Raw genomic sequence first — 27,972 nt, forward strand, 5'->3', positions numbered from 1 at the left:
TTCAAATTGTAATAGTTAAGGCACATTTAAATAGCAAACACGTCGACAATAAAATTATTGTGGCGATTGTTACGTACCGCCGCTGTCGGCTTGGAGATTAGTTGACAATGTCACTACGAACAAAGTTCCTTCAAAGTTCATCTCGGAGCAAACTTGCGCCGCTGTGTGCCCTTAAATTGAAACAGTACAACATCTGCACTTGCTAGATAGTTATTAGGAATAAATTACTCGTCCTCCGTCTTTGGCCTATATTGTACGATGGATTTTGGATAATCTCCAGGTATCACGTACGTGATATTGAATGAAGTAGTCTGATTAAAGCGGTATAGTGGTGTGAAAGTTTTACTCTTTGTTTTTGAATTAGATTTGTTGTTTTACAGTATTATATCTGAAAGGGATTGTTCGCAGTTTAAAGCTTTAGATATTTCGGTTTTTGTTTTAGTAACAATGATAGTATTAAATCAGACTTAATGCTGTGCTCTAAAAGAGATCATCTTTATTGCAGGCATTTGAATAATGGACTTTATAAATTTATGACTTCGATGTGACTTTTTAACATTTTGGTTTAAATAAGTATTTGAAGGAGAAAAGTGTTCACGCCAGTTGTGCCTCCCTGGTGTTATTGCGGCCTCGCCAATTACTATGTTAACAACATAAAGTCGTTAGTAAATTTCGATTTTTATTCTAAAAGCAGCATTTCCAACGAACGATCCAGCCATCGAGCTAAAATTTATAGCACTTGTAAGTATATTAATTAAATATTATTTACTGGAGTGCTTATATGGTAAAAACGTTAAAAAGCCGGTACGCGGGCCGCGCCTGCTAAAAAATCGTAAAAAACAATATATTACGATCGTGTGTATTATGGGCGAATCTGAATGTGTCAGTGCGTAATTTATCGCGGTTACGTGTTTTTTGTGGAGGCTTTCACTTGACCTCATAAAACACAGAGCCGGGCGCAGGGCTGGAATCAGCGGCGAGGGCTCTCGAAGCGAGCCAGGCCGGCGGCGCTCATCGAAAGTGGGAAAAACAAGCGATCACCACTCGACTGAGACGGCCCGATGACACTTCACACGTCTCGTCGTGATTTTTACAACGTTTCCACTCAACTCCGTAGCGTTTTTCGCTCGTAATCACTTTGATGTACGCGGGATACTTTTGGTGCGTTTCGATACCCGTTTTGTAACCGCGCCGACGGAAGTGGAAATCTTGTTAAAAGTGGACGGGGGGATCTCGAGATTATATCTGGACGTGCTTGTTCCACTTTGTTCTACTGTGCTACATTATAAAATGTTGTGTAATTTGAGTACCAGATTTTATGTCATAATACCTAAAATTCTAGTTACACCTGAGTTTCTTCATCCTTAAATTGATATAAAAGAGTATTATTAAGTACTTTACATAAAAACGTTTATGAACGTATATCTCAGTTATTAAACAAGTACACGTCATTATCCATGTGAACAACGATAAGAAACATTCGCACCACTGCATTGCACAAAATATTCCTCTTTACGATTCTCGACAAAGGTATTTTTTATATGTCGATTATCGAGTCCTCACAGGCGGTCGCGCTGGAGTGAAAGATTCTCAGATTCGGCCGTGCACCGCACTCCCTGGCTACCAGCCAACCGCAATACACATTTAACTGGACAATTTTATACGCAGGACACAATTTGAAAGTACTCTATAAACGTTAAAAAGTATGTAACCGTTTATTTACCTGCATTTTGTGATTGTTTTTGTTCATTTAAGTAGTTTGTTTATGTCGAATGTTATTCAAATCGTTCTGTATTACGGAAGGTAAGCTAGCAGATGGCCTGTCTGCTGTCCAAATATCTTCGGCCATTTAAAACCTGAACGTTTACAATTTAGAAATGTCTCGTTGCACGGAGGAATTTCGAGCGGATTTTTGTTCAGTTTTTTGGATAGGACAATTGCATCTAGACAGTTACTGCCTGTAAGTAGGTAGTTTTTGTATGTAGGGCGACATTTTTAAGGGAATGTGATTGTATTTTGTGTTGATGATTTGAAAGTCATTTAAGAAGATTGGCCTATATTAACCGCAGGAGCATATTGCATAACGTAGACGAGCATTCTTGATAGAGTTCTCGTGGTTGTCGCGATGGTGATACACAGAAAGTTGTCAGCGTCAAGTTTCTCGGTGATGTTCAAATATTTACCAATGCTTCTTTATCGGTTAGTAACGCTGTACTCTACTGCTCTCGATGAAGGAGTAAAATTGAGTGGTTATAGATGTTAAAAAAAAAGAACTAGAACAGTCTCGTAAGTTATTACATTGTTACTTAATAATTTAATCGCGGGCTGGTGGTAGGTTACTTGTAGTCGTCCGGATAACGACCACCATTCATGAGGTGTAAAACCAGATATAGAGGCCCTAATAAGGCTATTGGGTTTTGGGATCAGCATGAGTATATCCGATTTCAGACTGGCCGGTATAATTGTACCTATTGTGCAAGAAATAAACATCTCTAATCAGTCCATCACTGGACCCCACCCCACTTACCATTGCGTGTAATAGGGTCATGGACCCTAAAAATACCAAAACCTAATAATTAAGTTTAATTTTATATATAATACATCTTGTAGACCTATCATAGTCTACACAAATATTTCAAACTTATAAATCCATTTGGATACCCGAATATTATAACATTGTCATAAGAACGGTTAAAAGCGCATGCGAACAAAGTACACATGCGAAATGAAATCTATTTGTTTCAATTTTCGTTTCTCTTTTTAAATATTTACTGATAAACAAAAACAGAAAGTTTAATTGAAAACTGTGTAAAAATAAAAATAAATTTTGTACCTATAGTGCGTCAATTTAGCGAAGCCCGTCGCAAAACTATTACTGCGGCACATTTTATTTGCTGACAGCACTGAAAATTTGCGTCCGGCTAAGTGCCAAATTTATAACATTGCGACTGTACTACGAACGTTTTTACACTAATTGGTTCGGTTGGGCAAGAATTGTTAAAGATAAAATATGCTATGCGGAACGGCTTTCGTTTACATTTTGATTGATTGCTTGTGTTAATAGTGAGTAGTGACGCCGTTCCAAACACGCTTCCACGAGTGCAATGCGATGTTATGATGGATTTTTGATGCGATCAAACACATCCGATGGTATTTAGCGTGATCGTTTCGTGTTTATGAATGTGACGTGTTTTGACTATTCCTTGTCGAAGTTTGGATTTGTTTGCAATTTCGGTACTTTGTACGATAGGTGTCAATTAATATCAATAGGCTTGTTAACATGGAACTTATTATAGATGAAAAAATGGCAAAATATGGGTGTCGTCTACCCCTGAAAAGGCAAAGGAGCATAAAAATCTGTGCATAGTTATCAACTATTACTGATACTTACTACTTACTAAGTTTGTAAGTATTTTTGTTTTAATTCAAAAAATATTGAAGCCATTAAAATTCATGGGAATTATAAGTGTGATATCTGATGTCTTATGGTTTTTTTTTATTCTACATTTTTTAGGGAGTATCAGTCCCATCGTATCCTAATCAATATGTCTTATGATTACGACTGTAGTCATGTGCTATGTGAAAATACTGTTGCTTCTTTACGTGCAACAATATTGTTTTCGTATTAAAATATTTTGTGTAAGGAATAACCGCAAAAAATACTTAAGACGTGTAGGTACAAACATGTATTTCGGATAGGTCTTTAGGTATATTTGCGTCCTGTCGATTAATTTGTTTAAAAATATTTAAAAGTATTGTTTAGCTAAAAATTATATTATTTTATGGAAACAATATTTTTTGTTTTTCACAAATAATTTGTACAGACGATTAAGAGTTAACAAAAATATTTTATGAAACCAACTTGAGTGTTTATCCATCTTAATGACTCAGGTATAAAATGGATAAATAATTTTGAAATTTTAATTACAAAAATAATTGAACGCTACCCTTCCCATTATGAATACCATAAAAGCGATCCGAAAATTTAAATCAACTAAATTATCCACTCCAGTCATTATAATTTGGCAAAATAAATTTATAAATTTCCAGTTAGAAGGTTTTGATTCGTTTCGCCACCAACCACGACAAGTTGTTCCCTACTTTTGCTGAATTCTGTACAAAAGTTAGTAGATTAAAACTGCCAATTAGGGAGCATTTGAATTCCAAGTTGTTTTAGAATTCGCGTAATTATTGTTGGATGAACAATCACAAAAAGGACCTGAATCAATTTTTGACATTACGCCACTGATATTTTTGTAATGCTATTTTATTAAGAGGTTTGTAGACTGAATACAGATGTATTTTTCGATATTTGAACTATATAGTCTACGTAATTTAAATATGGTGGACGTTTTGTCTAGTCATACATGATGGTAGCTATATAATCTATACTAATATAAAAAGTTGAAGACTTTGTTTGTTTGCTTGTTGGAACGTGCTAATCTCAGGAACTATAAAACCGATTTTTATTTTTTCACTTATACGAAGCTTCATTACTGCCGAGTGCTATAGGCTACTTTTTATTCCCGAAAAACGATGCAAAATCTACATAAACTTCATTTATTTTTCAGGAAAGAGAATAACGAAGAATATACTAATATTTTAGTCTTACGTAAATAAACTAAAGCCGTCAAACTGGGCAGTTGTCAAGCTAGTCCAATGTTGGGCCAAGTCAGAATCCTTATGGACTTTACAGTTTGGCACTAGACTGTCCAGTGCGTTCTAACTCGCCTTAAACCTAAGCTTGAGATGACGTTCTAAACCTTAAAATCTCAACACAAAAACGTACACGGAAATGATCGTGAATGACACGTTTTGTAAAATGTATTGATTTAAAAAATAAACCAGTTTCATAATCAATCATGTATAAATATACAAAATATTCAAACATACCTATTATATATAAATAATGTCAAAATGCGATGCCCTTTTAAAAATATTAAAAGATGGAATATATTTTTTTAGTAAAGTGTAAAAATATTTTACTTTTGCTGTATGCAATTTTGTTGCAAGCAAAAACCGTCCTTATTCACGCGTCTACATCGGTAGATAACAAAACTATACATATGTGTATTACAACATTTAAAAGCATTTCGCTCATTAAAAATGCTGCGACTATAATAATGATGTAATTCAGTAGCAAGGTGCAAGTTCAGGAAGTGTGGCAAGTTCCAATTTAATGGTGGTTGAGCAAGTGCCGCGTTGCCTCCCCCTGACAATATTAATAATTTTATTGCAAGCTACACGTAATACATCATTAAACCACCCGTGGCAGCAATTTATAGTGGAAAAATATATTTGTCGAAAACATTTTTGTTTTGTTTTGATATATCAAAACTTTATGTCGAACTTAATTATACCGGTAAGAAGTGAATGTAAAAATGTAAAGTTAAAAGAAATGAAAAATAATAAACACGACATAACATCCTCAGTTTTAAAGTCCGCTAATGAACACGTTCGTGACATGTTCCCGCAAACTCAAACACTAACTTACTCAGGTCTCATAATTCGTGTAACAGAAACAAAATCCCCTATCTCCCATTTCTTGAGAAGTGCGGACGAATAATTCAGGTGCCTTCACGACTTGTGTTCGGATGAAAATGCTACTCGCTAGCCAAATGCTAATTTTATGGTGGTTGAACAACTGTGCCGAATCCACCCGCGCTGTCCTTCGCAGTATTGCCTCGTAGGCGTCATCCAAATAAAATATCCTGTTAAGAAAAATAAGGAGACCGGCTTGCGTACTGATCATTGTTTGTTAATTATTTTATCTTCGTCTTAAACCTTTAATGAATTGGTTTATTTTTAATAAAGTTTGTTAGTAAGTCAGAACTGAAATTCCTTGTAAAAATAAAGTTTCAATGAAGGGGTTGGCAGAAGTGTAACAAGTGTTGCATGGATCATGATTTAGCGGTTCATCACTTTATGGCTTTGTGACGTATTACCTAGTCTTGCCATAAATATTGTAATAAAGAAAAAAGAAAATTGTTAACTGCAAATAACATTTATTACTTTTACAGTGTGTCAGTTTAATACATAAATATAAAACAATTAAAAATATAAAAAGCTTATTCGAAGTGGTCTCCATTGGCTGCAATACAGTCCTTTAAACGATGAGGCCAGTTATCAATAGAAGCACGCACTCTTTCCATGGGAAAATTCTTCACTGCCAATCGTATAGATTGTTTTAGGGACTCCAAATTATCATGGCGTTTAGAGCAAGCTGTACTCTCTAAAACTGACCACAAATCATAATCCAGCGGATTAAGATCGGGACTAGACGACGGCCAGTCTTCAGCTCTGATGAAGTCCGAAACGTTCGATTCCAACCAAGACTGCGTGGACCGAGCTTTATGACCCGGCGCCGAGTCTTGCTGGAAGGACCATACTTGGTTATTGAACATGGTGATGTTAAGGGGCTTAACTACCTTCTCAAGAATGGTATCTTGATACACTTGTGCCGATGTTTTGATACCTTTTTCACAAAAATATGGCTCAGTCACTCCTTCATAGCTAACACCCCACCAAACCATCACTGAAGTCGGATAATGTCCACGTTGCACTCTGTCGACTAATTGGGAAGCTTCCTTAGAGCTTTGAGCATAAATACGGTCATTTTGTTTGTTAAAATGTTGCTCAATTGTAAAAATTTTCTCATCCGTAAACAAAATTTTTCTGTGACCTCCCTTTGCGTACCGCTTCAGTAGTTGTTTCGATTTTACCACCCTATTCTTCTTTAAATTATCAGTTAAGAAATGGCCAGTGCGTCTCTTATAGGCTGCAAGTCCTAAGTCATCTTTTAAAATACGCGACATGGTTCTAGGTGCTATCTTCATTTCCCGAGATAAAATCTTTTGCTTTCGGACAGGATTTCTTCGAATTCTTTCCCTTACTGCTTTGACCACCTTTTTCGTACGAACACTACGTGGACGGCCAGATCTTTTTCTGTCACAAACAGAGGAGGTCTCATTGTACCTATTAATAGCCCGGTACACAAACATTTTACTAATACCAAGTGTATGGAGAGTTTTAAAAATTGCATTTGGCTCCATACCTACTTTGTGTAATGCTATCACAGCGATTCGGTTCTCTTTATCACCCCACACCATTTTAATATCGCAAAATATTTTACAATGTATTGGCGCCAAAATGAGAAAACACAATGAACAATCGTATAAAAATGACAGATTCGAAATTCAAATGTAATATTTTTTTATAATTAAGTGTAACAGTATTTATGGCCAGACTAAGTATAATCGTATACAATCAAGTTTCCCGATAAATACAAAATCAAAATCGCATAAACTTTACAATCGGTTGGTAGATGAGTACCTATGTAACATGCTACTAGTGTTTCGTCTCCTAATACTTACGCCAAAAGATGATTATGTGTTTGAATAAGTCAGCTAAATTTATTGAATAAGACCTAGTGCCCAATAAGATTGCGTTGCCTGAAGGTCGTGTCTATAAAATTTCCCATTTAGGAATATAAATCTCAATGAAAATTCGCTTTCGTAACATGTTGCGTGTAGTAACACACCGACGTTTCTCCGAGCGGGGAAATAAGTTAATCTTTAAAAACCGAAAAACTCGACATTATAGTGCACGTTGCTTGTGATTAATGGTAGAGTCAGCATGCAATCGTTACTTTTCATTACTGTTTGGAAGTGCAGAAGTGAAGACCAGGCAGCGGTCAGATTAGAAAACTTCCGCCGGGAACAAGTCGAAAATCGACTTTAAAACCATGCAGCAACATTCGGATTTCGAATCGTCCTTTTCTGTTGAATAGAAGGCAACTTTAAATTGGAATGTATCCCACAATAAGCCCCTCGTGATTGGTCTGTTTGTTCTTAATTAGTATTAATCGACAACTTTTACAGGTAAAGTGTAAAATATTACTGACACAGGAGCTAATGGATGTGCCATTGCTCTGGTTAACTGCTTCGGTGATTCCGGGGTTAATATTATTGGTTTCAAGAATTGTACAAGAGTTTTTATTGTTAATTAAATTGGATATTTATTTTTAACTTGCTTGTAATAATATCTTATTATGTTTTAAACGGTGAATCCAAAGATTGACTGTTGTTTAAGTGGACATATTCTATTAGAATTTGCGATATCCTGTTGTGTCTGTTTTTGTTGTTATTACTTGGGTAAATGCCGTTGAACACAATTTTGTACTATTTGGGAAAAAAAAACTTTGAATCGCAATTTTTCTAGTACTCGCCTATCACAGTGCTAGTTAAAGCCTAGCCGTAGTTGGAAACTGCAATCAATCTTGTACATAAATATAGACCAAAACAGATGCTCATGCATATAAGGCGCAGTTTAGAGCGGTCTTATATAAATAGAGGAACTCGATACTAAATACTACAGCATCTTGTCAAAGCGAATCTCTTGTGACACGATAAACAGTCGAAATGCTGGCAAGTGTGCACTCGCAAACATTTGCGTGACTACTCCTTCAGTCATTCGGAGGGAACGACTCTTATCGCCTTACTTTTATGGAGTGCGAATCGAAAAGGCTTCGACATTACAAAACGAGCCTTCTATTGTGTGAATGTTGAGTGAATGTGCTATGAAAGTCCTTTGTCGTTGTACCAATAGGTAACTCGGAAAAATGTCTAGACCACGCTAAAGTCTGAGAATAAAATCCGTCCAACTGCGTCCGCTTTCGATTCGATATACTACCGTGTTAATACAATGAGTTTTGCGCGTTTCATGTTAAATATTTTCTTTTTTAAAGAATTATTGCTTTATCATGTTTCTTTGAATCTTGTAAATTATTGTGTTCTTTATCAAGTTCTTAAAATATTCATAACTCTTAATACTCCATAGCTTTATTTTATGTAACTTCTAATAGAAATCCAAACGACTTAATAATAAGACAAACACTTGCCAAAACTGTTAAAAGTGCTAATACTACTTTTTCTTCTTTACAGAAAGCCTCCGGGACTACTTTAGCAAATTCGGCGAAATCACAGAAGTTATGGTTATGAAAGATCCAACAACGAGGCGGTCGAGGTATGTTTTGATACATTTACTAACTTACGCGATCTGTATCTCAAACTAACTTTACCTGAACTGCAAATACTGTTGGAATGACAAAATACTTTCTTGAACATCTGAATATTTGCAACTAATAATTTTAGGATGTTAGTTTTGTATAGAGTTTTAAAAAGGAAAGTTGAGTAGGGTATTAAATAGAAGGGCCGCATTGGTTCATATTATCAGAGCGATTTTTGGACCGTACTAGGACAATGGCTCTGGTGTATACCCAATACTCTATGTCTTACAAAAATGGAATGGCGACTCAGTTACTGCGTTTAATGAGACTACCAGGCCTAATAACTAGCGCCCCAAGCATTCCTATTTTTAAATCGCCAACGCACTGATTGTTGTTTTATATTTCATGAACGGTTAGCTTATTATTTTCCGTAGAAATATATTTGTTATGGAATCTAAATCTGACGAGTATATCGATCGGGTAGAAGCAATATACAGCACAGCTTGGTGGTTAGGTAGTGGCATTTATAACTACCAACCAATTCCCAGTAATTGTGTTAGAGAAAATTAGAAACCGTTAGGACAAAGAGGGCCTATAACGACTGCGTCTTTCCTAGCCGGCATAATACTAGCAACCATTGTCGGTTGGGGATATATTTCCTACTAAGCTTAGTTGCAATGATGTAGAGAAAAAATACTCTGTATAAACAATTGCGCGGAGAGGCTTAAATACGTTCCAAGTGGAAAAGGATACATTTTTGAAATATCCTGCAATAATTAGGGGCACAAGAATGCTTTGTTGCATAGTTGGGCAGCAGCGGTTGGCCGGCCTGGGTTGGGCGTGAACTGACCAACTCGATTCCTGTTAAAAGTTATCGGTTTGCGAATAAGTTTCATTCTATAGAGAGGCATACTCGTTTCGAAATTTGCGGTTACCTTTGAATTGTAAGCAGTTAAATGTTGGACTCCAAATTTAGGAACTTAACAATAGAACTCGAATTATTCCAACTGAATTAAGCGTTTGGACGAGTTGAATGAGGATTTCGGTATTCACTTTACAGGTTGCTAAACTAAATACCTTTAATGGCTGTATTGCTTCGGACATACCTGGAATATTTCACTGCGTATTCTCCGACCCTTGTTTACCTTAAAGTTTTTAAGCATCGTTTACCATTGCCCACGTTATTAATGCGGATTTTCAACGAGAAATCACGTTGTTATTTAGGAATTAAAATAGTTGCCGTCCTTGAAACCATTTGAGAATACAATAACTATCATAGAATCGCGTCACTGTGTGAACAAACTGAGTGGCTTAGCAACTTCAAACAAGAAATAAGTTGTCAAAGTGTCGAGCTGAAGTTACTCTGTTAACAGCGTCTCCTGTTAGGTAAATCGTCGGCTTCACAACTCAATATTGCCCCGCGTCCCTCCGCCCTGAAATAATATACCGAGCACCGATATTGGAACGGCTCGGTTGGAAATCTAAATGCAGCTTGCCAGCCATTCCGTGCCCTGCCTCAGCCAAATGTAACGTAAACGTCTTTTGTTTATGTTTATTGTATGTTATTGGATTGGTTTTGACAATGTGTTTATTAAAGGACAGATTGTAATTAAGAGATTGATAGTAAACCCTACTTGGGATTATGATTCTTGTACAATACATTATTTTACTGCGTGATGGAGGGTTAAATCACACCGACGACGTCTTCAAGACAAACAACTCAAGTAAAAAAACTTGAGGAATAAAAACAGCGGGTGCTATCTATACTGATTTAAATCTTCGACCACGTTCCGCGTGGAGAAGCGCGAAAGTTTTTTGGGACACTTTATCATTACCGTAAATCAAGTGGACAACGCCATCGAGATGTACAGGCGGCCGGTGTTGTGGAAGTGATAACAGTTTTCAACTTGCCGTAAACAACGATATTAGAAGTCGGGCCGAGTTTGTGCATTTGACCTGGCTGATTTTAGATAGCAGTCGGCTGTATCTCAAAAGTATAATTCTAGGACATTCAACAGAATATATGCCAGTATAAAACGGCAAAGGGTCTTTGTTACTGGTTTGTTCTTGCAAAATGATCAAATAGGAAATTTTTATTATAGTAGTAAAATGCTTTGGCTATTGGCTTACCTTTTGACAATATACATTCTTTCCCACTAAACTAAGTTATTGGTACATTAAAGGTGAACATGCAAATGTTCTACATATTATAAATTAAATAGTTATTAACATAACATCGACATTTACATAAATCACGTTTCCAGCTAAGAAATCAGCAACAGTTGAGCGGAGCAAGTTGTGTGTTGCGTTTATAAGTGCTCGTTCCCGGCAAACATGCCAAGTTCCACCTCATTCTTCAGATCAAAAGCCGTTTAGTTTAGTTGCCGCGGACTTCCCGAACTACAGCTTATGCAAGCAAAGTAAATCAATATCCAAAGTCAATGAATCAAGAGTAATATATTCGGGTACATAATAAATGTGCGCTACCTGAAGCCAATATCTGAAAAATTTGCCTGCTCGATATTGCTTACAAGGTAGTTTTCCTTTCTCCCCAAAATTTAATGCGTCGTTCGCATTTTTATAAAAAGAAGTAGGTAAGTGAAATAATTTGCGGTCGGTGCTTTATTTCCTTTTATTTATTTTAATGGTAGGTCGCCTTTCATTGTTTTTTCTTTTAGGCTTAGGGAAATGAGGGGTTTCGCAAAAAAATGTGTTAAAGTGTGTATCGTTTCATGTCGCAATTTGTTCCGAAGTGTAAATTAAACAAATTGGTTTCGTTTGTGGACGTTATATCGAAATTAATTAACATATTTTCCTCCCTTATAATTTTAAAAGCATTTTCAATAATTCTTTACGTGGGCGTTAAGTGTTTAAACGCAACTCGTGGTAAATTTAACTCGTAAAAACAGAACCTTTTATCATAATTTTATGGTTCAAGTTTCTTGAGTTAAGACGCCCATTTCGTGTTAGAGTGTTGAGCGGATGAATTACAAAATCTGCTGACTTAGCTTCTAATTTAATTTTCGAGGACGAGTCCCTATTGCGAATGATTTTTTAAGCGGACGGGTGGCTTGCCAGTTGCCACACCCCTGATATATGCGGGGTGAATAGAAGTTTATATCATCGCAGCGGCTTACATCGGCTTTCAACGGCGCGTCTCCATTCACGCTCGTTTCATTCGTTTCGGTTTTCACTAAAAATCTAAAATCAATAAAGGATCATAGCATAAATGCAAAGATTACTCTGTTCGTTTTCGCAGCATGAAAAATGTACGCGCCTTTACATGAGCCGTCCGAAATAAAACCGCGAATCACTATGATACTGTAAGTAGCACCATAAAAGGAGGATCCTGGTTGGAATCGCTTCGGCAAACACCTACAGCGGAATGGAGCGGTGTTAAATGAGAGGGATTGCGAGACCGTTCCCCCCTCTGCCCGTGCCCCCCTCTCCTCGGTCGTCCCCTAACCACTACTTAAGAAGACGTCGTGCCTAATAACAGATGCGCAAATGTTCGAACTTTTTCATATTAAAACGTGTCATTAGGCGATATATTTGCGTTTATTCAGTACGTAAAACGTGAGACATTGTAATATTTATAATATCATTCAGTTTACAGAATTAAATCTGCTAAGAAATTTACTTAATTATGCTTTATAATTTTAAACGGAAATTTAGAATCTCTTTATATAATACTACAGAAATTATGTGATAAAGTATTTATTTACTAGATTTATTACATAGGTAATCAACATACCTATAAATTCTACTGCGTATTATTGAAACAATATAAACGACAAATAAATTATTTATTATAAATTACTAAAACTTCTATGGAAAGAAATGACTAGTCAGGAGGTAGTATTTTCCATATTTTTAATTCCATAAGGGTGTTTCATAGAAAATTTCTTCCGTTAAGCCTAATAAGTTTCTCATTAAGTGCGCTAGCATTTTAATAGACGGATCATTTGAAATCTCTTCAGCCGACACCGATATAATAACAATGCCAGTGTATCGTATTATTCTGATCGGTTGAACATTTTGTATTGCAATTATCATATGTACGGATGTGGAATTTCGTGTTCATATTTTTTAAAATGCATTTCCAATAAATATCTGAAAATTATCAGAGTGTTAAAAAGTCAGATTGTTGTGTACGAGTATGTTGTTTTTTATTCGGGTCCATAATTCTTGGACTTTTAAATGCATTGATTATAATTGTCAACATCTTATTTGCCTTAGAAAAATATTCTTCTACTTATCTCGTGAAACTAATCAATTTAATTGATCAAAATTTTCCATGATGGATTAACACATTATAATTTTCTTTAATCCGCGATTAGGATGTCATTTCGTCCATTCTTTGTAGTTTTTCCGGTCCAATGTTAAATACAGATCGGTCTTAAATTTAGTTTTTATCAATCTAACTCTATCTCGATAAGTCCACTAACAGCTTCCTAAATGCACGGCTTTACTGTCTAATACTAATATTTAGTTCAATACGTACGATTTTATAACTAAGTAATAACTTTAAATATTAGAATGACTCAATAATTAAACCTAAAGTAACACCGAAAATTGTATTCAATTGTAACACAAAACTAACTTGTACAATTCGAATTTCGAACGTTCATTAGCTGTTAAAAAACAAAAAACTTACTCAATTTAAAACGCGGTAACGTTCATTACTAGTTCGATAATCGGTCTGAAGTACCGCGGATGCATAATCAAGTAGTTCAGTCTGTCCGTGGGGGTTCGGGGTGAGGGGCTAGTCGTAAAACTATTACGGCCACGTTCTGCGGCGTACTAGCCCGGCTTCATTAATCGGCCATCGTATGAAGCTATCAACTGGCGTTATGATATGACGTAGGTCGACATTTCGCACGAGTTTGTACCCGGAGTCTGGTAGACTTTGGGCCCGGCGTTTTAGAGCAAGTTGCAAATGTGGTAATAAATTATGGGCGTGCGTCCCGATCGATTCCTAAAGTTTGCTTGTGAAGAACATAGGAGTTATAAGTGATTAAAATTGGTTTTAATTTTTTTGTGAATATACTATCATAACATCATATTTTATGATTATCGAAAGGCAAACTAAGAGTACCATTAATTTTAAGTATCTTATTAATAATCGTAATCTCACATCAAGCCCCTAAAAACTAAGTTAAAAACCACGAAGCAGACAAAACTTTTTACACATGACAAATGCAATTACACCAGTGCAGTAAATACGGTAGAATAAAGTACTAGATCTGGTTACATTCTGCTGATGTGAGGGCAATCTTCGTGAGTGGCGGAGTCGTTGGGCCGATCATGGCGAACGGTGAGCTTACAATTCTGTTTCTGGCGCGTCACTGCGCTCGATAGCATTAGGTCTCGGACATACTGACCGACAGATATAATTGAATTAGCAGTGTGTACTTACCTTTAATATGTGTCCAAAATTAAGATCCCACGAAAGTTTATTAATTGATTTGAATAACTGGTGGTGTAAAAGAATAAAACATAATTTTAGACCAAATGACACACAACAATTTGTTTGACAATTGCAAAATTAAAACTCTAACATTTTACTATCAGCTTTGTATTTCCTTATTCTACCGTCAGGTACGGGTCTTGGCTACTTATAAGAGCAGATAGCTTATTCTTCATCGCATCAGCCCCATGCCAAGACACTACACATCTTTGAATTCCTAAGGTTAGCGCAGTTGCAACAATAAATGCACATGTAACTTCGAAAAGTCAAAGATGCGTCTCCTGTGATTCGAACTTAAAACATACGTCTCGGCAGTCCGTTCCACTTCCTCTTGTGATTTTTCTTACGTTATTTGTTTTTTAAACCTTTAAAAACATAATGTAAATTCTCATGTAGTTCTACCAAAACCCGTAACATACCCATATATTACATATATTATGCGCACTAATATTTTACGCGTAGAATACTAAAGCTGGCATGTTACACTCCATTTCATACAATGTAAAAGATTTCAAAGAAGTCATTTGCACTAAATTGAGTCGTATTTACCTTACAAAACATTAAGTTCTTTACATGCTTTCATTTCCATACTGATGGCATATTTTAAATAACAGCATGTCAACTAGCAATTTTTTTGTTTGCGCATTTTTGCAAGCCATCTTTCACTTTTATAGTATTTTGTGGTGACCACGTAGAATATAATATGCTACCATTCGCTTATGGCATCGCTAGTCATTTTTTTTTCAGAATAAAAACCAGGCTGCGAATGTGGATTTTTCTGGGATAAAAAATACAGTATGTTTAAATCCAGAACATGATCTTCCTGTGAGCCAAATTTCATTAAAATCCATTCAATAGTTTAAGCGATGATTAACATCATCAAAAAAGGGTAATACAAATAGAAGAATTTTGGTTCTATATTTCATTTCTAAAATCACGTATATTTTTGGTAAGTGGGCAATATAACTTACTACTTCTAAAAAAACTTTTCTTAGCAGCTAAAATTGCTTATTAGTTAATCTAGCGCGGGTCGGATTGCGTTAGTAGCTCGGTGCCTCTCATTTAAGTGAAGTAGCTGTGACCTTCCCGTTACCTCTGACCTGTTGGATTGTGTCAAATGTCAATGTTCATGGCTGACGTTTCCCGGTGCTACAGAGTCAGGCTACCTTTTTGTTTTCAGACCGTGCAGGTTTTGAAATGACATTTTCAAATGTCATAGCTACAGATGAATCTTTAAAAACATATTGTCTTATTTTTATATTACCCGATATCAACCTTCACTGGAGAAATCATTCTTGAGTAAATGTTACAAAAATCCATACAAAAACCGATCTGTTAATTATATATTGGACCCAGGAACCTCTCAGTCTACAGCTTATTTATTCCACAAGGTGGAAGCGACAAATTATGCATACCCGCATACTTATAATATCCAAGATCGATGTATCTAAAATAATAGAACAACTTGAAATATCCCCAAAAATAATTTCAAAATTAATAACCGTTTTTATCGATACTTATATAGCGTGGAATTGGATATTGGTCCTTATATAAAACCCGTAGGTTTCTAGTTTCGCAATAGTAATATCGCGTGGAATGTTAGCGGCGGTGTGTGCCCCGGTTTATGACTGCGTCGAGCCTCACCAGATTGGGTGGGTCTAACAAGACCGAGCGTGTACTGTTGCATTCGATGCGGCAGCCCGCTGCTCGCTTCTATTGCGTATTTGGTTAAATTTACCAGCGAATCTTCATACCATAAGTGCAGTTATCGATTTTGCCTAACGAGTTCTTTGGTGTGGCCGCTTCGGTATAAATGCTCCTGGCACGTTTCAGAATTTACAATTCAACCCGTTTCACAGTAGGGTTAAATTGGGTTGATTCTGAGAAAATTATAGCAGTGCAATATCGGAGTCGTGTAATTAGTTTCAATTTATTATAAATGACTTTACACATTAACGTGCAATTACTCATAATGTACTCTGTCTAAATTGGTGTCTGGAATATTACATTAGTCGCATATTAGCAATAAAATACATTATGTATTATTATAATTAATTATATCTTTGTTTAAGAATCTACATAGTTCATATCCTAAAATAAGAAATGTACGACAGAACTATAATCTTAAGTAATTTTTTAACGTTTCGAGTGTTTGCACTTCAGAATAATTTTATTCCCGCTTATTTGAATATTTTCCCTTAACGTAATATAATGGTGTGCAAAATCACAACGATATGAATATTTCCCCGAAAGAGATAAGACGATAAGTACACGCGGTGTGAGTACTTTAATAAGGATCAAACGCTTTTACACAAAACATTAAGGAGACCCCGATTGTAATTACCGAAGTAATAAGTACTCTTTGCCCTCTAAATATATTTAGCATTATAATAAATGAGTTAACCTTTTATAAGATTCGTATTATTATTCTTCATGTCAGGGACATTATAGCGGACGATTGTCACCAACGTAATTAGTTATATGATATGTACTCTAATTTTGCTGAGGAAATGTAGTATCTATTAGAAGAATACAAAGTCTACAATGGTTTGGATTGCGAAGAGACGTTTCAGGATCCCGATACCAATTGATATTTTTATGCGGACATGCCGTTAGCGTTGTGCCAAGGATTAGGCATTGCAATGTTGGACACGAACAAATAGACACCATTACACATCAGCTACTGATTGATTCTTATGTCAAAACGACAATTGCTTACTGGCTGGTGACTCTCATTATGTTTGAATGTGTGTCGGATATGTTTGGCTTTATTTGAAGAAACTATCTATTTTGGAGTACGACAATGCTTCCGCGACGTGGTTTATCATGGCTTGGATCGTCTGTTCATTAATTGATTAAGAGGAGTCCGTTTAGATTATATTTAATTTGTTCTATAGTGGCTACGTGGAATTTTAATACTTGTCTCAGTGGTTAATCGACTGAACAATCAATTTTGCGGTTGACATAGTACGCTTCTAAAATAGATTGTTCTGACTAATCGATAGTTATTTCTGTATTTTCACAGTCCATTAGATTAATTATATCATCCTTCACATCAACAATTGATATTTAACTCTTAGCGCAATAGTAATGTATCCGTATTAATTCTGTGTTCAACCAAATAATAAATAAAAAAATTCAAAATAATTTTGGTTGCATTGCTTTCCTAAAATATTTAAACTTTTCTGCATATGCATGCTTTTGGCCACAAAATGATATAATTTAATTAAAAATATAATTTAATTTTCATTCCTAAGATTTTATTGTGACATCGCATTCCCGCTGTTCATTTTGGTCCGCAGCTCCATGTTATCTTAATCAACAAATCGCATCTACGGGAAGAATGCCAATAAAAACTAGTTAATTTCACTAGTGGTTCGCACAAAATGAAAGCTTGGCTTCTTATATTTTCTAACTGATGTATTATTTATAATGGCAAATAACAAATCCCATCATTGGAATTCTAGACGTTTGCGCGAATGAGTTGAATAAGTTGATTCAGTGCAAACATGATCGCACCTTTATTGCAAATGGATTGTATCTTCCACATTAACATTTCTTTTAATAATAATTGCTTTTATTCAAATTCTAAAATTATTCTTGTCTTTCTTGTTCTATTGTTATGGATTATTTAGTCCACTTCAGTAGTCTAATGCCGATTTATTTTATGTTATTATTATTTTAAACAATTATAGGATATACGTGTTCTTCTGTTAGTAAAATAATAATGCTTGATTTTCGGTATAGCCGTCAAAGCCTGTTTCATAAATGGATTTTCAACACAATATCTCAATTGTAATCCTGTTTATACACCGTACACGAGTTATCAAGTTAAACTGGGCTTTATCTAGAAACAATGTTTCGTAAGATATGTTAGCTGGCCGAAAACCAGGAACGTTCTTAAAACTGTCGCCGGCAGACCGCCGTAAAGCTATCTTACTGTCACAGCGTGGATATGTGGACACTCACCGTGTGTAGTGGCTTATCAGGAGGACGCAAAACAAAACAGGACCACTCGTTTATGCTACCCTGGTACTTGCGGTTGAACGAAAAATTAGTTTATTTTGATTTTTTATGACGTGCAAGGTTTTTTTTTGTATATTATATTTTTTTTTCATCTCAAAGCATATGTAAAATTTTATTAGTGTGCGAACTAAATTTAAAAACTATATTCCTGCCTGGCTGAACCTGACCACTGTGTAACGAAAGAACTTTTGTACAGATTTTTTCTTTGAAATCGTTGTAGCTGTAGTTACTAAGTTGACTAATAATAAGTAGATAGATTTTATCATAATATGGTTAGAAATATTTGGAAAAGAAAAATTGGGAATTAAATATAATGCTTTGAATAACTCTCAGTTTATGTGCAAAGTAAGAAACAATGATGCTTCTATATTAAATACGTTTATCCACAAGATTCTCATTTCTCAGTATTTTCACGTTATGAATTCACCGCAAATTGGGTAAAGTGTATGAGATATAAAATACAGAGCGTTAACGTATCTCGCGTTTCCTCAGTAACGTTTATCTACTTCACCCTACACGGTTTTACAAGTGTTACGTATCAATAAAATAATACGTGAATTAGGCGTAACCTGTCTGAAATGTTCGCAAAATATTTTCTGATTTCATATATTCCGTCACGAGCAAGACGTCTCGTATTGAATTGAGATGACAATGTTTGTGAACAAAGTAAACAATAAACGAAACAAGATTAATTTTTCAGAAGATTCGCTCTCGCAGATATTTTGACTGGAATATACGATTACGTGTCATAAGTTTTATGCCCCGAAAGTTTCAAAGTAAATTCGAACATCCATCGATAAATCTTGGCGACGCTCGGAACGATTTCATTTTCGAATTTCAGGAGCGATTGCCTCCACTGTTAAAGTTTGCCTGAAAAATGTTCGCGGACCATTGACTCGCTATAAACGGAAATAAAAAGTTTTGTGTTAGAGCAATAGCGTTGTACAATGCGCATATAAAGCAAAGAGAATGCTCCCGAGAGAATCACAATTTAAAAGATTTCTGACTTCTCCAAACGTAATAAGAACGGTTTTTTACGCCAGAAAAGTTAAATTTTAATGCGGTTCCAGTCGACTTTGGACGAGGCTACATGATAATATAGAATGTTTATGTAGTTCAAAAACGAATATCCAAGAGCAATAAGCATAAACACGAAATTCATAGCGCACAAGTTTAATTCAGTTAGAATAGTGTTTCGAGAACTGCGTTCCGCATTATCATTACTAAACAGCTTTTATTATTCCACGATATTTGGCTAGAGAGGCTTCACACGCGCGCTAATGGAATAAAAAGTAAGGTTACAAAGTAAAAAGATACAGAGCACCTCCCCCGGCGGCGGTTCGTGCAAATTTCGACTGAAAATTTTATACGTTCAATCTATTCTCGGCGCCTTTATGCTGTGTCTCGCGATCCCGCCCCCGCGCAAAACAGTTTCGTTTTCAATTATTGCCCACTTGTGGAACGGGATTCGATGGAAAAACAAAAGAGCTGGAAATGATATTTTATAGACAAGTCGCTGTAGTCGATGTTTACTGCACCGCGATTTGTTCTCGACTGAGATCTGTTATGTTCGAAGAAAATTATTGACGGAACGTGCTTGGATAGAGTTACTGGTGCGGAGGCGGGGGCATCAGACACAGGCCCTTAGACGTTACGATTCAATTGCCACTAATACCGACCGAAAATTTTGTTTGATTCCATAATTCAGTTCTAGTTATAATGTAAATTTGCTTTTTGTGAGAATTCTTTTTAGTGGCCGTAAAATTATATTGTTCGTCGTAACTTTAATTCACGTAAAACGTTAAGAGAATTAAAATTCCAGCGAGAAAATGAGCTCTGACAAATAAACGTATTAGCTTTTATGTTATACAGAAAAAGGAATGTGCAAAAAATGGATGATTGTGTAAAAATGTGATGTTATGTTGATATATAAAACCCATCTGGGCCTCGCAATATGTTACTTAGGAATATAAAATTTTAATAAATAGCAATAAGGTGAAAATTAATACGAACAACTCGAGATTTTTCTTTTCAATTATTCATTATGAAAATAATGTCTTATTTTTCATATGGTTTTCATCAAACGAATACGTTTACTATAATTTATTATTCTAACAAATCCGCACGCTGGCATATAATTCTTGGAAAAAAAGAAAGCGTCTGAGATTTCAATTCATTTTTTAGGATTGTAAGCATTTAAAACATACTTTTTCAAGCTAATATTATTCCCGACTGCACCCGTATGTACTCATTAATAACCAACACTTGTCATTAGTCAATTTAAATTATTCTATCCATTAATAAGCATAATATTTAAAGAAGACGTACTGCTAAAAGTTTTTATCTAAGACTTTATTTACTTATAAGATTCAGTAAATTTACACCTACAGCAAAAATGTTTTAAACAACGTATTTTATTTTGATATATCCCAACACAAAATTCTCTACCAAAAAGAAAGAATGCTTTTACTCTGACACGCAAAAATCACACAACTAAAAAGAACCAGGGAAAAATAGGCCACACCGCACCAAATAAATATCTATGAACTGCATTGTCATTACAAAGGTATACCGAGCCAAAATATTATTAAAACAATAGGCTCATGTTAGCGAGGTAAGTACATCGCATTAATACCGCATACGTTCGTCAACTGCACATAAATTCGACTTATCGTGTATAAAGTTTATGTTTGCCTACATAATTATGTAAATTTAAGCTATCCTTTTAAGGTGAATTATTTATAACATTTTGTAAGCGAGCGAAATAATGCAAGGGAAGCTTTCATTAGGGGAATGCACGCGCCATTTTTTGTTGCTACGAATTTCGTGCATACTGACACAGGTTGTCTTGAGCAAGTCTGCACATAAAGTTGCCTGATTAGTTGAGAATAAAAGAGTAATGAGCGACGTTTTTTGGTAAGTTAACTTAAACTACTTTTATATAATTTTGTAGTACCGTAAGACGAAACAGTTTCATAGAATATTGAGAGAGAAATTATTGGTTACGATGATTAAATTACTTTGTGGTACTACGGTTGAATTATTAATTAATATGTAATTAATATTTAAGCAACATACACAAATTAATTTTAAAACTTAAATTTAAATTTTTAATGTTAACGTGTTTTAATACCTTATATTTCCGTTAAATAAATAATATAAAAACGCTTCTTACATGTAAATGCATACCGCAGACACTGAAATCCGAAATTGCATTCAACTGCGTTATTATGCGTGTATAAACTTGACGGATAGTTTAGAATTCAATTTCTCATATCGTATTGCTTGTATATTCGGTTCTATATTGATAATAAATTGCTTTAAACGTTCGAAAGCGACAAAGCGAAAATTAAATTTTTTCGAAATAAAAGCCCATCATTGTATGGACGAGGTAGCGTCCGCAAATAATATTTGATCGGTACCGCTGATCGCCTAAGCGCTGGCGTCGCGTTTATTGTTACGTTTATTACCGTGCATGTCGAATGAATGTGGCCAATCGAATTAATTGAGATAAGGGTGCGAAATTTAAATGAGTGTCGATATAGGTTCTGCTGATGAACATATCGATTGTGTCGCGCATCAGATCGAACTGGCGTGTCGCAGTGGCGCCTGCCGATCAATGCAGTACGAGTACATTTTGCATAATTGATGCCCCCATTCACGGCTACGGAACACTTATTCATATTCATGAATTTTACAAATTTTTCAATTTGTGCCGCCAGCAAGTGTATTTACAGTATTGTCGTGTTGTATTTGCCAATACAATCCGAGTAAAAGCTAAGAGGGCGTGCGGTCCGTGCCCAAGCACAAAACGGCCGATAAAACTAGCCTCTAATGCGATATTTTTGATTCTACAGCCACTATCAATCGTGTCATCCTATTGTATGTCTGTTGTTTGCTTTTGTTATTTTTAAACTTCATCCCGATGTTCGTTGTTAAAAATTGCAAATGTTTCCTTTTTATTCCACAGAACATGTTTCATTTTGTCGCAAAAATATTTGTTGCGTATGGTCCAAATCGAGTTTTCTCTGTGGTCAGTGCCAAAATTGACGGACATAAAAGTCGTAAGAAAAAAAAACGAAGTGTAACGAAGCTGATTCCCAGTGGCGCCGGAGCCTTGGAGGTAATGGGAGATTGTAAAAGGGGGCAATAAAAGCTGAGTATTGTGTGTGAGGACCGTAGGGGAGTCCCTGTATTGTGTTCGGGTCCGCGGAGGCCCCCAAGAATCGTCTAACCACGGACGCGGTCAAATTGTACAGAAATGAAATTATCAAGGTACGCTGCCGATTTTCCGAACCAATGAATCAAGATCCAATTCCCTTTTGTAATAGAACATCGTCGCGAAACGCGCCCATGGAGTTACACTACCCACTCAGTGGTCGCTTAGGCTTTCGACACATACAGCTCTTTTATTTTTTGGACGTTATATTTGTAGTACATTCCGCGGGATCGCCGAACGATAATGCGACACGCAACAGCAATAACAGTGATTTAGACTGGACTTTGTTTTTCCTATATGTAGTAGTTAGAGAAGTTTCTTTTGTGGATTTAGGATCGTTTCAAAAGTAACTGATTAGTAACGGATAAATTGTTTGCAGAGTATCTTCCATACGTAGAGTAAAGCGCTCAGTATTCGCATTTGTTTTAGTACCATCCCTTCTATCATGAAGGGATGGATAGACGCAAATATCTGCAAAGATAACATTTATTTCGGCGTTATTTTCGGCTTCCGGATTTTATAGACTGAATCATAATATCAATATGTTAACGCTTTAAACTAAATATAGAGATGTTTTCAATAAGAAATGAATATGAAAATGGACAATTAGGAAATAAATTCATTTAACCGCATGTAGTATAAATAATGTACGGCTAAATTAATATTTTATGATCAAAATACACCTCACAACAGATACGAGTTAAACGTGATTCAATAAAAGGATTAACACATCAAATAACCAAACATTGAAGTATAACCACTTTCAATGAAGAGGTTCATAATTTAGAATTCCATTCGTTGTAAGTCTTCAGATTCATTATTCATATCAAACGGAACATCGGCAAACATTCGCGTTTTAGTAAGTCGCCTCAGTTGTTCGGTAATCTATGTCAAATTGACTTTTCCGGAGAGGAGCTGACGAGTGTTCGACAGTAATACGCCATAAACGACCCAAACGTATTGGGACCAATGCTCGAAGGTTGATAAATTTCGTTGATATTTGAATGCGTTATATTCCTTTCGGGTTATAGGCGACCGTCCCTTCAATAAATACTCGGCTGCCGTCAAAATTCTGTTGACGTACCGTAAGCCTTTATTAATGAAAATCTTTCTCTGATACCTATTCTATCAAATGAAACACTTCGCCGGGTGCCTTTTTAAAAGATTTAATAACGTTTGTTAGGAAAAGTTGCCACATCACCAAAAGCTAATATTATTCCAATTGGGAAAAAAACAATTTTCTCCAAAGTTATAAACCTACAGATTTCCATTTCTTCGTCGAGTTGGTACAAAGTAATTCCTTCGGTTCGAAGATAAATCTTACGTCATTTCCTGTCTACTCGGAGCACGGCAAAAATTATCAGCCATCGTCTCGGCACCATTTAAAATTAATGAATAATGTTATCTGATAATGATTTTGGAAAGTTTAATTAAAGTTTTCTTTTCGCGAGTTTCGCTCGCTTTTTGATCGCATTAATATCTTGATTATTTTTTATTCAGCAATAAGTACGTTCTTTAAAAGTTTGCCCGATAATTTCGTGGCCAAGTGGAGTCTAATGAATAAACATAATATTTTATTATTTTCGTATAAGTTGGTAAAAAGAGTTTTTACTGGCACTATACATTGCAGACCATTGCCTTTATTGTTCTTATATCCGTTGCATCTGCTTCACGCACGTTGTATTACAAACCTCAAAATACGCCCCTGTTTTGGTTAGTTAGTATGGAGTACTTACAATAGGAGCATTGCAATTGAAGCTAACGGCCTCTTCAGCATAATGCTGCAGTAAACGCAAGAGATGTCGCAGATGGGGCTTGGCGATACAGCGTGTATGTAACGCATACTTGCCCCTCATTATTTATGGGATTTGATTTAGTTCTGGGTACAATATATTCATACCATACATTTAACTTTTATACATTATAACAAATATGATAAGGTAACAAGTATTAGTGAAAAGGTGTGCGAAGGTGCTTGTATATTAGAATTAAATGTAACAACAGCAAAACGGATTTGGATACAATTTGGTACACAGAAGCGGTGATAGCCTGGTTAGGAGTGGAACGGACTGCGAGACGAATGCCCTCAAGTTTTAGCACCTCTGACTTTTCTAAAGTTATATGTGTAATCTTTGTGAATTATCGTTTGCTTTAACGGTGAAGGGAAACATCGCGAGAAAACACCGTGAGAAGTTCTCTATATGGATTTTGAGGCTATGTGAAGTCTTCTAATCTGAACTAGGCCAGCGTGGTGGACTGAGGCCTAGTCCCTCTCAGTAGTAGAAGAGGCCCATGCCCAGCAGTTGGACAGTATATAATACAGGGCTGATATTATTATTATTTTGTACTTAGATATACCATGACCAGGATGAATATTATATGAGCAACTTTTTACCCTAGCTACATTTACTTAAGGCACTACAGTTAACAAAGTAAAATAACGACCTAAACCAGTAACTATTACAACAAAAGTTATTGCACTTTTATCCTGCCTTAAAACTGTCACAATATAATCTGACTTTTTGTCTGTCTTATAGTGAAAAATAGGGGCACAGTAACAAAGAAACTTTAAAAAGAATCCTCAGTACGTGGAATGCAGTGCGCCACGAATAAACATTCGATTTTTTACTAAGCCTTATCGTTCCACAAAAGAATTGTGATGTGTGGTTGGAAAAAGCGAAATGTAGAGCCAAATATAAAGAATTTAGATCAAAAGAGCGCAACATTTGGTAAATCGCGATAACATCATTCAAAAGATGAGGAATTGTGAGCTTTATATACCTTTGAGTATGTAACTATGTATCTTGGTTCCATGGCTTGAGTCGCATTGAGTCGTGGATCATGGTTTGACGGGTATGTTGTGATACATGTAAACAAAAACGTTATATTTTATTTATTCTCGTTTTCATAGGTACCTACTGTCGAAGATATCTTTACAATGAAAGAGTGTTTTTTTATAAGAGCAGGGCAAAGTACTCTTACTGATGGTGAACGGTGTGGGGTTCATATAAAAAGTGGACTAATACAATTATATATATAATGCCGGCCAGCTTGAATCGGATATATACAGGCTGATTCCAGAACGCAACACACATACGTGGCTCACTATAGCGTGTTTGAACACCATGTATGTGGTGGTCGCTATCAGGGTGGATACAAATATCCTAACAACAGAAATTCTGGTCTATTTCCCTGTTAATAGTATATATTATGCTATATTCATTTTTACGTAATAAATATAAGTTTAATAGATTTTCTTATTGCGTTACAGTGGACCGACCAACTATTCACTATTTAAGACTATTACGAAATATTTTTTAAGTATCAAACATACAACACTATTCTTACTAATACGTATGGTACACGGTAAAATTCGTACAATAGATGTACATTTTTTTAATTCTACATCGGATCAATAATGTCCAGCGATTAAAAGCTTACCAAAGCACCTATTCTGTGAACTACACGGGACCCAATAAATCAATTAAACGCTGAATCAACCGCCGTACATTTAACGCGTAGCTCTATTATTTATAGGTATATGTGGTATTTAATGAAAAATTCACTGTGCCGTATAAAAATATGTCGTCATGAACGTAAAAGGTTAGGGGACGGTTGGCGTTGCGGTAATTGCTAGCAATTTGTAATGGCCGTGTGATTGTCGGGTGGTACGTCGACTCTAAACTGCGCTATTAATTTCGTACATTTGATTAACGAAACTACTTGTTATGGTAATGAACGCAGCGAAAGAATGCATGTTAACGTGCTAACTCGACGGCTTGTCGACACGTCGTGTGCGCGATTCGCTTCGCTTCCCTTGTAATTATTGTCACGCCGTTTTAAAATTTTACACGTTGTATACAAATAGCTGATAGTTATGCGCTTTTATTAGTAGTCGGTGTTAGTCACGTGATGTATTGAGAGAAAAATTGGATGTAATTTTTATCGACAGCTGTATTTATGTTCATAAAAATCAACACATTTTAAACGATTGAATATGTTTCATAGTACCTATAACTTTATTATAGAAATCTATAAATTAACGCCTCAAATCATCTTCTTGTATGAGAATTAATATTTTAATCATAAAACGGAAACATTATTTTGCTACTAGAAATAAATAATTCATAACATTTGCATACGATTCGACGGTGCGTTACAATTGCCCTTCATAACTAACACACAAAATACGTTTGCATGCGTCTTGGTACGTCATAGGACGCTGTTAGGGGCTTATGTTAAAGTAGAATTCGTGACTTGCCGATGCCGCATCGATATCGATTCGATCTTGAGACAAACGGGCCGACTGAAAACTTTATAACACGAAAAGGCGTATTGAACGCACGCGAACCGGTTCCCCGTATGGAAATTAGTTCGCTTCAATTCTGATTACTACACTGGAACATCACTATAATCTAATAATTCTTGCTTTAAGGTGGTAGCTCAAGGTCCATTTTCATACATTTTGTTTCGGCTTTAATCTGGGTAACTAAACAAGTATTGGCAAGTAAAGAATTTAAATTCACGTCTAGTTAGTGATTAGTTCTCGCAGTTGAAAAAAAAATGTAAAAATAATTAATAATCATGGATATTTCGGCTTTTGATTTGTAATTTGACGAGAGTTTCAAGGCAGAAATATCCAGGATTAGTCATTATTTTTACATTTTTCTTCAACTGCGAGAACTAATCACTAACTAGACGTGAATTTAAATTCTTTACTTGCCAATACTTGTTTAGTTACCCAGATTAAAGCCGAAACAAAATGTATGAAAATGGACCTTGAGCTACCACCTTAACCCGTTTTACTAGCGAAAATGCAAAGACATCTCATAACCGAATTAAAACAGAAAGAGAAACGATTTTCCCTTTGTTTATTTTATTCAGTTTTACAGAGGAGCGTTTCGTCAAAGGCTCCGAAAGTGATTTTGTGCATTAATTAAGACCACAGACTGAGATTTACAATTACACGGACTCCTATAAACAAACTTGATTGCTTTACAAAAACTCAAATAACTAAGGCAGTGTCTCAAGTAGAGGTTCATTTGAATATCAAAGACGAAATTCAAATTACGCCGTTTACAATAAAGGCTCAGCCGGTACGGTATTACGAGCTGATGTAAATTTTCGATACTCATTTTGAGGATGAAGTTTTGATGTCTTAGTCACGATCTTTCGTACTAGATGGAGTGCAGTTTTGACACCTTAAATATTTTCGTACATTATAAAATAAGTTAAGATTTTTTGATGATA

The 27,972-nt window shown here is 35.6% G+C and overlaps 1 protein-coding gene across 3 annotated transcripts in view; it reads left to right on the forward strand.

Annotated features, from left to right (window-relative positions):
- The window catches only part of LOC115448475 (RNA-binding protein Musashi homolog Rbp6), a 476,181-nt gene that overhangs the window by 155,171 nt on the left and 293,038 nt on the right, over positions 1–27,972 (forward strand). For all 3 annotated transcript variants that reach the window (XM_037439533.1, XM_037439531.1, XM_037439532.1), the window contains exon 3: positions 8,943–9,024. In XM_037439533.1, the coding sequence (XP_037295430.1) occupies positions 8,943–9,024 (82 nt within the window). The remainder of the gene's footprint in view (positions 1–8,942; positions 9,025–27,972) is intronic.

The sequence above is a fragment of the Manduca sexta genome, chromosome 17 (genome assembly GCF_014839805.1).
Source record: "Manduca sexta isolate Smith_Timp_Sample1 chromosome 17, JHU_Msex_v1.0, whole genome shotgun sequence".
Lineage (NCBI taxonomy): Eukaryota > Metazoa > Arthropoda > Insecta > Lepidoptera > Sphingidae > Manduca > Manduca sexta.